This window comes from Populus euphratica, unplaced genomic scaffold, assembly GCF_000495115.2.
Source record: "Populus euphratica unplaced genomic scaffold, PopEup_1.0 scaffold31.1, whole genome shotgun sequence".
Lineage (NCBI taxonomy): Eukaryota > Viridiplantae > Streptophyta > Magnoliopsida > Malpighiales > Salicaceae > Populus > Populus euphratica.
Window position 1 is genome coordinate 3,223,457 of NW_011499850.1, and position 15,638 is coordinate 3,239,094.

Consider the following 15,638-nt stretch of genomic DNA (forward strand, 5'->3'; position numbering starts at 1 on the left):
CGATCCAATGGTTTACAGCGTTCAGACGCACCGGTGCACCATACGCGCGTTCACACCGTAGCAAAGCTCAGAGTCTCTCTTTCCTGTCGCCGGCGATTCTTTGTCTCTCCTCCGATCTTCAATTTCCGGCCGTTTTAAGCCTCCAAATCACCACAGAAAGGTGCATCACCTCCTCTGAAGCAAAACCCCGGCCTTTTTACACGTTTTCACCGTCGAATTTGTCCGGAAAAAAGCCGCGACAGAATCGACCAACCGGAGCTTTAAGTCGATGATTCTCCCTCATTAGCCACCAATGGCTGTCGAGACCACCACCATCAAAATCCTCACCCTCAGATCTACCAGAATCGACTATCTGTTTGCTGGAATCTCGCCAGAAAATTTCGCCACCTCCAATAGTAGCCGCGCGTGAGCCACATGCGCCGCTAGTGGCATTTTCATAAATTTCCAATAAATCCGAGTGTATTTCAGTCTTTTACCTATACAGTGGCACTCAGCTAATTTTTTATGGCATTTTTGATATTTTTATATATAAATACTTGTAAATTTTTTTCATGTAAAAAAACAAAAAAAAAACAAAAATAAATTTAAAATAAATAACGACGCGGGTCTAACACCCATTTTATCATGTCACTGTTCATAGATCAAAATCCGATTCTCAAGAATGGATATACTCATTTCTCAACGATATCAAAATAATTTTTGTTTTATAAAACCCCTAATCAAGAAAAAAAACAATTATTCTTTTGGTTAAAACAAACAAAAAAGAGTGGAGTCGTCGTCCGACGTCGTATAGTGACACACATGATGTTTTATCTTGTATACCTAATGATTGCCAACAATATTCATTAAAGGATAAAAAGGAGCCAAAAACTAACTATTGTTAGAATAGGATGCCTGAATTTCATCCTTCATAGCACCATGTCAAGCCTCATAACTGTCAGATTTTATAGTTGTACTATCTATTCAGATTTTGCAAAAGAAAATACACCTTCATGAAAACAAAAATGATACGAGACATAAACATGTTAAGAAGTTAAATCAAGATAACAATAATCAAGATGAGAGGAGCTATAATCTAAGATCATAAATGGAGAAGAACAAAAATCCAACTTATAATCATGTTATGAGCATAAAAATAGAAAGTAAAGACACCCAAAAGTACATAGGAGATTATAATCAAGAGAATGATTAAAAAAACACTCAAACAGGGATTGATTTTGAAGAACTAGTAAGCATACGATTGATAAGATACACTAAGGATTCAAATGTATAATTTCAAAACCATAATGGGGCATTACATTATCGTAGGAGGAGAGTTGATAAAAAAAAAAAAAGAGGTGAAAGACGTATATATGAGGGTTTTTTTACTACTATTCTAACCAAGATATTAAATCTATGATGAAATCTTCTCTTAGAAACAATCTTTTGTAAGATTTAAATGCTAATAAAATGAAGAAAGATACACATCAACCATTAGCCTTCTAATTCAAGAAGCATTTAATAGAGAGGGTATAATAAGGATAGCAAATCTAAATTAGAGAAATATTTGGTCAATGGATATAAAGATCCTAATAATACCTCTTTCATTATTTTAATTTGGTAGAAAGCTAACATCTCCAAATATCCAAAACTCTTTATGATTGCAAGAGATGTCCTAACTATTTCTATATTTATAGTTATCTAAGAATTGACTTTTAACATGAAGGATTATGTACTAGATCCCTTTAGAAGTTCATTAAATTTAATAATTGTCATGTTGAAGCTTTCATTTGCTTCTAAAATTAGATCAACTCTTTTTTAGCACCAATATATCTTTCACAAATGATAAATGATATTGAAAAGTTTGAAAAATTAGAATCATATATGTTTTAGACTATTGTTAGACTATGCAACTTTTATTTATATTATAAATATTTTAGATTAACTTGTTTTATAATTAACTAAATTATTTTATTACTTTCTCATCTTTCAGAATTTGTTGGTTTAGCGATGGATGTTAAAGAGTAATGATTCATTATTGATAATATGAGATGAGGAGTAATTGTTAAACAAATACCTTTCGCATTTTCATTATTAAGATAGTTTTTATTGGTCGCCCTTTATCAATGTTTTGTACACACCAATTATATGACTCATATATGTACATCTACAACTAGTGGACAACTAATTATCAATATGTGAGAGATTTTTTTAAATGTCAATACTTCTAATTGTTTTGTGAATATTTAACTTTTGATACTTATAAGACTTATTTTTCATCTAATATATATAAAAAAATAGATTATTCTTTTTAATATCTAAGGTAATTGCCCATATTGAGTTCAATTGCCTAAAATACCTTGGACAAGATTTTTTAAGATAAAGACGGATTGATTGGAGAATTTCATATGTCAATCCATTACGCTTTTTGATATGGGTGGAAACCCAATAAGCCTTGCAAACTTGTTTCAAGGCCTAATGATGCATGAGTGAATGGTTTTGAATTATTTTAGTTGAAAATTGATAAGAAATAACTAACAATTGTTGATGTTCAGGTAGTTTTAAGTTTAAAACTAAAACAAGAGGTTATGATAGTATTTAAATGTTCAAAAATATATTTGTAACACAAGATAAAGTTTGAAGCATAGGTTTTGGAAAAAAAAATATTTTTGACAAAAGAAAAAAAGTTTTGTCAAGACTGGACTTTGGTGATATATAGGTTTTTTAAAAGACCTTTCTTGGTTGGCCTGGGCTGACTTTTATAAACTAAAAAAAAAAAAAAAAACTTAACTTCAAATAAATGATGTAAGCTCAGGACTCCATACAGATGCAAATATCATCATCGCAATATTGTAAGCATATAACATGTTTTCATATTAGAAATAGCTATATATGCACATACATATATAATTGCCTATAGCAAGAAACTTAGGACACCTGATGGTAAAAAAGATCAATTAATAAGTAATCTCACGATCTCAACACAACTCTCAAGGGTAAGTATGCAACCTATATATTTTTAGTAATCAAGTTAAAAAAAAAAAAAAAAAAGCTCTTAATTAGGCTTACCTAGGATGAGCCTTGATATCTACCATGTCATTTGCTTTATAATCTCACATGCACAACACATATCAAGCATTCACAGATCCATTGTAAAATCTTAAAGGTTTCAACAAGCCTTACAAACACATACTCATAACAACACATATATATTCATAATACCTGAAGTTCAAATAACAAACTAAATAGAAAATGTCAAGCAAAGACAAAAAAAAAATAACAAATCAAAATAAAAATATAAAAAATAAAAGCATGAGGGTATACCTAGAATCTTTTATTTGAGGATCAATTAGATAAGGATGTGATCACTTATATAATTCAAAAACTTTAAACTTCAAGTTCAACACTAAATTGAGATCTTATAGCTTGTTTTTTTCTAAAGTTTAGAGAGACCCAAAACCTTAATATTTTTCAAATTATTAATATTTCTCAAGTTTATCTCTCAAAAATCTATTTTTCTTCATATCCATTCCTCCTCTCTTCTTTTTTTTTTCTAAACCTTAGACCTTTTATAAGCAAGATAAATCACTCAACAAGATCAAAATAAATCATCAAATATGCTAGCAAATGAAAATCAATTGTTGAAAAGGCCATGATAAAAACATGGACCATAAGTTTGGTATGAGAACATGCAATTGCTCTCTCGACGAGGGTTACCAAGATAACTATTCACGGAAAAAAGCTAAATAAAACAATAATAACAAAAAAAAACAACTTATCATGGTGAAAGGCAAGCTGACAATTTTAAAATTAGTCAAGTTGATAATGATGAGGAATGTGGGTTGGGTGGATTTGAAAGGATCTAACTTCTAAGGTCTTGTATGAGTTAGAGGCAAGAGAAGGATGAATATTTGGTTTTGAAAAATGTTGGCTGGGGTTTTTTTCCAATTTTTTTCTTGAAAAAAAAAAGACAAATGAAGTTATTTAGGTATTTATATAATGTCTTTAAAATCATATTGTTTGACATAGTGAAAGTTCAAAATAGTTTTTAAAAACTAGCACCTTTTTTGTTTTAATCCTCCAGTGGTTTGAATTTTGCAATCTATAACTAGATTTTAGTTAAACAAAATAAAATCTTTCAATTGGGCTCATGGTTGAAATCAAATGAGCCCTTATGTTTTCTTTACTTTTTCAAAGTAGTCTGTAACTCTAAAAACTTTCAAATGAAGTCACAATCAATTATAAAAATGAAAAATCTCTATTCGATTAAGCCCTTAATTTAATTAATAAGACCTCTTGAGCCATACCAATTTGTCAAGTCTGGTTTTTAATCCTTTAACCCCTAGACCAAAATTGATTTTAGTTTAATTACACCCTTGAACAATTATCTTATCCAATTAAAACCTGAAAGATCTTGTCTAGCTTAAAAAAATGATTTTTTTTTATATGTTTTTAAATTATTTTTTTCTTTTAGGAAAAACAAACTCAAGATAAAAAATAGATTATAACAAAAGATATCTCATTTAATTTATGGTTTATTGTCCTCTGTAAGCATGTTAAGCCCAAGGTTCCTTTAAATCTAAATTTAAAAATAATTGACCTCAATGAGTATTGAACCACCAAGACACCTCTAACCTAAATTGAGGTTATAATCATACAAGTTCAATCTAGGCTATTTGTTCTTGGGTAAGTTTTAGGACCACCTTGTAATTGCGCTTATGAGCCTTGTCCAAGAAGCATAAAATCTCGAGATGGACAAACCCAAATATAATATATTTCTTTAAATTCATCAAAATAAAATAAAGAAGACTCCTTAAACCCAAAATATTACTTCAAACCGTTAGCTATCATTAAGGATGCAAACCTTGTACACAACAAATCCTACATTCTGCAGATGAGTTTGTTGCCCCAGTAACGTACGATTGACACTAAACAGTCCTAGTTCTTGAATTGTATCGTTTGTTTGCACTAATAATGTACGATTGACACTAAACAGGCCAAATTCCTCACAGATGTTTGCTAGACCCTACTTCATGTTCTCACATTCCGTGGTGATCAGCTTTCAAAAAATTAAGAAAACAAAGATGATCAATCTAACTGCAACGTGTCTGGATAAGGTGGATAGGAATGAAGAGGGTCTCAGCAGCAACGAGCCTGCTCCATTCCGGTGGCCGGTACGGGGACGAAGGAGACCCCCACCACCATGAACTCCTCGTGCACGCCTCTGTAAACTTCCCGCTTCTAGATGCATTTCATCTGCAAGCATAATTAATATGATAACATGCAATATTTGGGGGGTATAATTAATTTTATATACAAAATTCAGACGTAAAGGAAAGGATTTTTCAAATTGATAGCACTTACTCTTATTTTGTTTGTCCCTTTGCAGTGGCTTGTTGAATCCAGGAGTAAAAGAACTTTCACATGCATGATATGAAAGAAGCGTGAAACAAATCATGAAGAAAATCCATGCAAGCATACTTCTCTTCATTTTCAAGGGCATAGCTGGAAGAATCAGGAATTTTAGCTTGCCTAGATTATTAGTGTGAGCTTAGTGGTGGTAAATTATGGGGCATTTAAATGAGAACCTGTCGGTGGATTAAAGGCAATGTCGAGAAAGTTTTAAATGGTTTTTAAAAATAAAAAAAATGCATTTCATTTGAATTTCCTTTCCCCTTTTTATTTCTTTATTCTTTTTAGATTCGTAAAATATTAAGAATATTAATCGTGGGGTATATGCTAGTGATAGTGCTTTCATCTTTTGAGTTGGAGACCTTTATTTCCCATTCTGGGCAACTTAAAAAATGTAATTCGTAGAAAAACAAAATAGAAACTATGCTGGAGGTGTCTAAAGATTTATCTCTCCTACAGTTGAATGATTCAACGTCTAATTAATCCACATGACATAAGAGATAATCTTAAATTGATTAAAATTTTATTGTTCATGAGAATTGTTATTCCAGTCGTTTAACCTTTTTCAAGTACAATTTCAGTCTTCCAAGAAAAATCTACCTTAATAATTGCAATAATATAATTGTCTATGAATCACAAAGTAAGAGTAATTATTGTACATGTGGTTATTCTATTGGAGCCAGAAATAAACGTTGGCATGTGCGGTCCTATACTAGCAATATCTTGTAATTATTATTATTATTATTTTGCATTTTGACCACCTTCTTTTGGTTATTGATTTTTTTAAAATAAATAAATAGTGTTTATATGGTGTGTTTATAAAGATTTAGAATTGTTAATTTATGTTAATTTATTTTTATATTATTATCACAGTATCAAAATAATATTTCAGTATCGGATTGATATCTTGAAAATATTTCAGCATCGATGTATGATCTATTTTTAAAAAAATTTGATTAAATAAAAAATAATTTAAAAAAAAAACTAAATTACTAATAGAGTCAATTACTTGATTTATAAATTTGATGAGATAATCTTAGCTGTCGCAATTCACGGGTTTAGCGGGTACCTTTTTGTTTTTAATTTTTTCTAATTGAACTCGATTATATAATCGTTTTTTTATCATATGGTTGAAAAAGTTTCAGAAAAAAAGCATATTAATAAATTTTAGAAATTTTATGGGTTTTTTGACAGGTTTGACAAGTTTAATTTTTTTTTTCTTTAAATTTATTTTTTATTTTATTTTTAATATTGAATTAATTAAAATTTAATATTAAATTTATTTTTTATTTTATTTTAAATATTGAATTAATTAAAATTTAATATTTATAATTTATTTTATTTTTCTTTATATAAAGTTATCGTAGTTATAAAAAAAATCCCAGTATTGGTTTGATGCTCGATTTTACAATTATTTATTTTTTATATTATATAGTTAAATAAACATGAGTTTAGAAGGAAAAAAAAAGTTATCAATCTCAACAGAGTCTATTACTAAGTTAGCGAGTTTGATATATTAACCCGAGTTATCCAATTCACAAGTTTAGCAGGTTTACTTATCAAACTTGATGTGTTTTGTTTTTAGTTTTTATCCCTTTAATTTTTCTAATTGTTTTTTTATATTTCACTCTTCTTTAATATTGGATTGGTTTGGAAATGAAATTCATGATATATTTTTTTATTTTCTATAGAATTATCACGATCTCAAATAATTTTTTTTAGGGTTGTACTTGATTTTGCAAACATTTATTGTTATTTTAAAATTAAATAAAAATAATTTATAAAAACAATAAAAGTCATGGACTTTTATATTGTAACTAAATATACATCTTTAATTCCTGCAAAAGCAAAATAAATATTCAGAATTAATCCATTCCCAAAGTATAATGCTTATCTTCTGATGATGCTACAGTCTAGCCTAATTTATTACTTCTTCAACCGCCAAACACATGTTTAATACTTTCCTTGAGCAGTATAGTTTTCTTATTACGATCATGATGGGCTTTTTTTTTTTTCCCTGATATCAAATTCTTTGAATCCAGTATACAAAGCCATTTTTTATTTTATGACGTAGTGTTTAACAAAGATAAAACTTTGTTATTGTTATTGAATCTGAATAGTAGTATTGATCTCCATAAAATAAATTAAATATCCTTATTTATATTAGTATTAAAAAAATTTATAGGAAATGATTCTTATTTAAAACTTTCTTAATAATTAAATAAATATAGCATTAGAATTTATAATTAGTAAAATACTAATTAAATTAAAATTCTTAAAATAAATAGAAAATAAACAATTAAAATATAAAATTAACTAGAAAAAAATTAAAATAAGAAAATAGTACCTTAATGCTTCATAGAAGATGTTTTTGGGTTTCTTTACGGACTTATTTTGAGGCTTGACAATATCAATCTAGTATATAAACTCCTGGGATAATTGTTCCATGTCATTATAACATACTCTAATTTTCATTGATTATTATCCGAGATGGAACAAAGTAAGCATGGAACGTCTCAACTAGAATTAGGCAAGAAATCTGAAATGACCCAAAATCCCGAGCAAGATGAAGTTTGTTTCATCTTGGTCCATTTTTTGAAATAGTATGGGGTATATTGGCCATTATAGTCGAAATAGAATGGAAATGACAACTTAGGTTCTTATGAATAGTAACAAATTTTATTTTCATTTTAATTTTCAAACTTTCTTAATTGCAATTTCATCCTCTTAAGTTATATTATCATGGTTTTATATATTGAGATTTCTTTTGAATTGTATTTTCTCGTACATATAAAGTGTTGAGTGATATTTTAGTAATGAATTGAAGAGCAATTTTTAACATGAAAATTTATTTATAGTTACACGTAAAAATTAAAAGAAGGACCAAACTTTAAAAAAAAAAATCAAACACCATTTTGATTTGGACACAAAAAACTTTAATTTGCTCCTTATAGTTTTTAGCTCATCTATTGTGTGGTCATTGTTATTTTAAAATTTCTCATTTTGATTCAGAATTTTATCATATTTTTTTGCTTTCTAGTGTTTGAAAATGAAGAGACTTAAAGAGAAAATCACTAGAAAATATTGATGAGAGAAAACATGGTTAAATGTCACATTCAAGCCACTAAAAAGAGTTATTAGTTTGTATCTTTGAGGGAGGTTCATTGAAAATGGGTTTTTCCTCTAAAAATATTTAAAAAAAATATATAGATCTTGTTCGTTAAAGTTTTTTTTATTCATAATTAGTTTTTTCAAATGATAATTAATGATTATGTTTGTCTTCCAAAAGTTAAGAAAATAAAAGATTGTCGGCGCAAATTGAATAGTGGATTAACATCAATATTCCAACAAGAAGCTAAATCCACCGTTAAGGAGGAGGAGGAAAGCAAGGTAAATTAGGTAACGATAAGATTAGGTAACAAAGCTATAGTATCTCGATCTTAATCAAAAGAAAACCAAAAACATGACGAATCCAACTACAGCAGATCCGAATGTTCTTGACAGAATTGTAGAGGATTTCAACAGTAAACTATGTGCTCCACTCTTGGGCTTGGTACGAGGACGAAGCGTATCTCCGCCACCATAAATTCCCTTGGCTCTTTGCAAACTCTTTAAATCAACCCCATGCATGACCCCCTCAAGCCTTCTCCGATCACCCTTTTCTTTTGATTCGCTTATCATCCCGTATACATCTGCACAGGACAGGAGGAACAGGGAGTTTCGAAACAAAAAACGCAAATTCTACAATCCGTATGAAACAATCTTGCTAACACTTACTCTGGAGTTGATCTCTTCTCATCAATGCGTTGTCCTGAGGGGCAACCGTTCCGTCGCATGCATAGCATGGAAGGGCTGTGAAGCAAATGAGTAGCAGCAGCCATGCTAGTATTCTCCCCCTCATGTTATACCTGCTAATTCTCAACTTCTATTTCAAATGTTTAATCAGGTGTGAGAGAAGTACAGACAAGGTTCAGTTGACAATTCAGCTACCTATTGGAGCTCACCGGATTTACATTAGCGTTGGTCGCTTATAAGATTTCCTCTCAGGTGGGCCATTAAGGAAATGGAATAAGTTCAGTGACTTCTTTTTGCTGTAGTGCTGCTGACTCCAGCTAGCTTTAACTGTGGCTGCAATAAGATGCTCTTCCTTCTTTTCCATGAATAAAGATAAGATGCTTTGTACATGGGCTAAACTATCTTATTACTAAACTAGTTTTTAGTTTAAAAATATAGTAATTATTTTTTAAAATATTTTTTATTTAAAATAATATTTTTTTATTTTTAAAAAATTATTTTTATATCAACATTTTAAAATAAAAAAATTAAATTTTATCCATAAATTAAATGCTTTATATTGCAGTAAAGTAGGACCTTGCCTCACGCTAGCATATGCAATCCTTTAATGGGAGAAGTCTAGATTTTAAAATTTCTCCACCCCACCGACAAGTCTTTTTCTATGTTCAAGATTCACTGACATTGATTCCATGTCAATTTAATGTGAGATCAAAGAGCATCACAAATTCAAATCACTTTAATATTGTAATAAAAATTCATTTTAATATTAAAATTTATTCTGATTCTAAGATGTAATTATATTAAAAAAAAATATTTAAAACATCCTGTCTTTGACTCTTTGCCTTTTAAGTGGAGCAATATCTTCTATTTATACTTGAAAAAATATATTGAATATCTTGCTATTTATATAGTTGATTTCTAGGCCTTTTTGTTTGGTGTTTTTTTTTTTTTTGTTCTTTACATTTAGGTCTCTTTTATTTGCAAATTCATGATAGAAAATTAAACAAATTAAATGAAAATTAGAGTTCTTTTTTTTTAAAACAGGACAATGCACAATACAAAATACACGAACTAAGAAATTAACACAAAAACATAATCTTCCATCATTTTCACTACTACTGCTCCAACCATTCATTACTCCAGTAACATCTCCATCACCAGCAACATCTGGCTCCTTTAATGGCTTGCTTTGTTTTTTATAAACACAGTCGAAGAACAAGAAAAGCTTCTACCTTTGCAATCCTGTCACAAGGGAGCACACAAAGACTCCTTCCTCAAGAGCCAAGAACGAAAACAAGAATGGCAAATTATTATTTGATGTTGTTTTCGGGTTCGGTTACAATTCTGAAACTAAGAAGAAGAATACTTCTACTGCTCATTCTAAGTTCCCAAGGAGAAATATGAACATTTGGTACTAAATACTGGAAACCTAGCGGCCACTTTCCCTTCCCCGTAAGTATGAAATGCTTTTGTTCCTCCTTGATTTATGCTCTTGCTTGGATTGTGATTCTTTAGGAGGTGCTAATACATGTTGATTTCATATGCGTTTGTGATGATGATAGAATAAGTAGGTAAATTTTGAATTTATGAATCTGGTATCATATTGATGAGCTCCCTATTTATCTCTCTCAAGTTACAAAGCTAGTATTTGAGATATTTAATTGATGTTTTAATTTTAATAATCTGATTTATTTTTTTTGAATAAGATTATTGGTTAATTATATTTGATATTTATAAAAAAAAAAAATTTAATATTAAAAGACTTTGAGTATCGTTTAAAAAAAATCATAATTTAAATGAAGAATCTAAAATTAGATATGTTATTTATGTTAAATTAAATAATAACAAATACAAAAAAACAATTATAATTCTTAATAATCTATTTATTATGAGTATATAGTCTTAATCTAAATATAAATAAAGTATATATAGTTCAAATTAAAAATATTATTCTTTATTAAGACTATATAAATATTATTTAATAATTTATAATTAAAAAAAACTAAATTTTTTTTTAATTGACTCAGGTATTTAACTGATTTCAAAAATAATAAATTATTATCCTCTCATTGATGATTTTTTTAAAGTACAAATCCAAATAAAAATAATAAATATTCATACATGAAAATTATGGCAGTTAAAATTATTAAATAAGATTTAAAAAATAATTTTATATTATTTTTCAAAATAAATGATGTTAGTCGACCTATTCGGGATAAGAACTCGCATAAAATCTTAAGTTCCCTTCAATCTTTTCACTTGTCCATTCTTTTTAGGCGCCTAAAGATAATAATGGAGAAAAATGGGGGATATGCTGGTGGACGGTGCATGACTGCCGGTGAAGGAGTTGAGGCGGATGCAAAAGAGAGTAAAAGAAGAGGGAATAAAGATTACTTTCTGGATCAACTGGCCTGAGCGCACTGCATAAAGGAAGATCTAACGCGAATAATTATCATAAATTTCCTTCAACAAGCTTTAATTTGTGCTTTAAATCTTGTGCTTCCCGTTGCCTCCCTCTCCCCCGACCAGAAGAATCACCTAAACTTCAGAACCGCTAGTCTAAAGCACCGAATTTTTCGAGTTGGATTGGCTTTTTTGTTGGATTTGGCTGAGGTCAACACGATCCTCGAGAATTCATAAAGCGGAAAACATCTCCGGTGGGTGGCGGAGGCGGCAAAAACAATATTTTTTTCAACTTTTTTTTTATTTTTTTATTTTTTTTCTTGCTCCGCCCAGGTGATGTTTTCTTATTAATATTTTTATTTATAAAAATGATATCATGAATTATAATTATGTATGTATGTGAAGATTTAAAGAATCAAAAAATATTTCTTTGTATTCATTTTTACATATAATTAAATATAAATAAAGGCAAATCTCGTACTATGGGTTCTTTCATTGACTTTTGACTTCCATCAATGAATGTTAACGTTTCTGAACCCTGTTAATTAACGGAAACAATAAAGTACGTAGGCTAAACATTGTGTAAAATACCGTGTACATAGATGCAAATAGCTATTTACTATGACAGTTAAATTATAAGTTTTTCTTGGTTTTTTTTGTTAAAATTTTATTAATTTTTAATTTATTCTTCGATGAAGTTTTATAGTGTAATATTTAATTTTTTTAATTCAGTTCTTTTTTTATTTATTTTTTTGTTAAATTAAATTTTCTTTTTAATTTAACCCTTCAATTTTATTTTTTTATCCTCTAATTTACTTTTTATTTTGATTTTCATCCTTATTTTTTTACTATAATTTTTTATTTTAAATCCTTTTATGTAATTAATTATTTTTTAGGTTTCATACCTTAACGTTTAATTTATTAGGGATTAGATTTTAGAATTTTTTTATTTACTGTACTTTCAATCTAATTAGTTAGGTCACAGGTTTGAAAAATTAATATATGCTAACATCTTTTTTTGTCATTTTATTTTCTAATTTTATCTTTCAACATTATTTAAAAAAAATAGTTATGTGATTATCTATATTTTTTTTATTAATTAATGCTAGTCTTATAAACTAACCCACGAGTTTTGTAAAAAAAATTGAATAATTTTTTTATAATTATTTTGGGTGTATTTGATTTTTGAAGATATTAATTTAATTTATTTATAAATTTTATATATACATATATGATATTTATTTTAAAAAATATTAGATATTTATTTTTAGAAATTATTTCTAATATATGCAACATATGTTTTCTCTTTTATTTTATTCAATCATTTTCATGTGAGTTTTTATTTATATTGTTATTGAATTTAATAAAAAAAATTAATTTTAATAAACAAATTCAATAAATAAGATAAATATTCCATATTGTGAGACCAAATATCTTAAACGATATTCATCGCTTAATTTTTTTAATTTTTCTTTTAGTTATTGTTAATGAATCTTTTTTATTTATTTATACCAATAATTATCAATTTATTTAATTAGGTGCTTGCATAAAAATTTTGAGTGAAAATTAAATTTTCTATTTACAAAAACATGTTAAAAAATCTTGCATATCCAATAAAAGATCTTTGAAAGAAAAAAAAAAGGTGTGTAACCATATTATAGGTAGTAAGAATATATTTTGCACATGCTACAACACAATGAGATAATAAAACCTTAAGGTTAATAAAAAAAACTATATTTTATCCAAAAAAAAAATAAAATGAAGAAAAAGTTCTAATAAAAACGAAAAAGCATAAGAAAATAAAATACTGAAAAACTAAAAAAGTCTCTATCGCCCTTTCTCCACCAATGCCCAAAAAAAATGCTCAAGTTAAGATTAAGAAAAAAGGTAAGAAAAAAAAATTACAAAAACACAATAAAAGTCAAAGCCTCTCTCTCCATTTTCTCTACGCCTGTTATTAGCAAAAAAGAAAGGCTCGTTTCAGTCCCCTAACTATTAAGAATTCTCAGCATAGTCTCCAAAATCTGGATCTATGATGTAAATAGTTCTCATGACAAACAGGCGCATAATTGCTTACTTTCTGGTCAGAAATTAGAAATATAGAGTCACATATTTGTATTCTGTACGTACGACTTGTGTGAAATCCATTTAGAAAATGGGTTAAGCCCAAATTAGATGAGCTGTTCTTCAGGGTTTTATAACCTTCTCAAATCCCATTAACGATGTAAAATAAAATTATATCTAAAATAATTTTAGAGTTATAATTTCAAAACTTGAAATACAAAAAAAAAAATTATTTTAAGAGATAATATACTGGCAAAATAAAGGACCATAAAACAGGAAGGAAGAATTTTGGGTTTGAAAGATATAGATCTTTAATGTTAATAATAATAATAATAAGAATACATGCCACCTTAACATATGGCTGATTATATAATGGCTTGAAAGAACAAAAGATGTTTCTACGTGACTGTATGCATGGAGCCGAGGCTCGCCGGTGAAAAGCTCAGAGGAGAAAGGATTTCCAAGCCAAATCCAATGGGACCCTTTGAGAACTGTGAGCCCAGATTGTGCCACAGAAAGAGAGGGATATTTTATTATTGATTAAAAAAAAAAAACTTTTTTTGGCATAGCTTATGTCACCGAAAGCTTGGGGGGGGTGTTCCTGGAACTGCCATTTCTGTTTTCTTACAGCTTGACCTTTCTTAGAACGCCGCACCGACAGGGAAACGATTTTAGAGGAACATGCCATCTGATATTTTAGCCGCTTGAAGCCTGTGTAAAATTGAAGCTATGAAAAATTAGAGATTTTAATAAGATCCTGCTTACTCAAAATGGTTGCCCTGAACGATTTTCAGTCATCATAAAAGATAATTGGTTCCCATCAGATTTTAAGTTTTTAACCCCCTTTTATGCCAAGGACCTCAAAATGTTGGTTTCCCATCAGATTGAATTATCCTACGTTTACTTAAATTCGAAAGCTTTATATCATATTTGCGTCGTATTATATTATTTGAGGATGTTTCAAAATCCAGCAGGTTATTTTTGTATTTAGATTGAGGTTAATTAAGATGTTCAACTATATAATTTTTTCTTCTTAGCTCAGGAATTACCAGGTTAATAATAAAAAATTTATTACTTGCAAAAATAATTTCTGATGAAGGGATTTATACGACAAAGACAATAAATAAAATAAAAGAGTTTTAAATTTCAAATGTAAAAATGTTTGTTTTTATTTTTTTGAATTATTAATACTTTAAATATATGTAAAATTTTAGAGTAGAAAACGTTTTGAATATTTTACTTGGATAATTTAGGAAATATTTATATTTTTCGAACCTGGTTGTTTTGATAAAAACAAAAAATTTAAAAACTCATCTTCACTTGATGACATTAATGAGAAATAAAAAAAATATATATTGTATTAATAAAAAAATATTTTTTACATGTCCATTTTATGTCATTAACCAAGAATAGAATTCTATAATTTTAAATTTCTAAGATCAATTGAACTTAATATATAGCCAAACTTATATTAAAATAAAATCATGGATATTCATTAAAAATACAAATCATATAAGGTTTAATAGACGTCAAAACTCAAATTTATAAAATATATTTCCTTGAATTTAGTTAATTAATGAATTCAATTGTATTAAGTTTGGCAATTTAGTAGGCTCATGTTAATTTGAGCTCATTTATCAACTCAACTCAAATCTATTAAATCTGATAATTCATGTTATTTTAAGTTTAATTGATAAATAAATTTAAATATGTTGAATATAATAAATTATCATATTTGTATTATCTCAAGCTTTGTTAATACATAAAAATATTAGGTAAAAAATATTGAATAATCATTATTGATACAGGTAAGCTAGAGTCATCAACCCCGTCCATCATCAAGGCATGCTCAACATGCTAGGCATGCTACAATATAAAAAAGACTAGCTTAATTTTCAATATACACGGGCGGCCAACTAGACAGTTCTTGTCCTGTTGGCTATTCTAGTTTTCATGTCACGCTCAATACTAAAGGAAAAGGAGAT

General features: G+C 28.2%; 1 protein-coding gene across 1 annotated transcript; it reads right to left on the reverse strand.

Moving 5' to 3' along the window:
* Positions 1 to 8,696: 8,696 nt before the first annotated feature.
* LOC105121200 (uncharacterized) lies at positions 8,697 to 9,453 on the reverse strand. Its single transcript, XM_011019751.1, has 2 exons — positions 9,169 to 9,453; positions 8,697 to 9,083 (listed from the first exon to the last, which is right to left on the reverse strand). The coding sequence occupies exons 1-2, from the start codon at positions 9,290 to 9,292 to the stop codon at positions 8,836 to 8,838; spliced, it is 372 nt and encodes a 123-aa protein (XP_011018053.1). The 5' UTR covers positions 9,293 to 9,453; the 3' UTR covers positions 8,697 to 8,835.
* Positions 9,454 to 15,638: the final 6,185 nt, after the last annotated feature.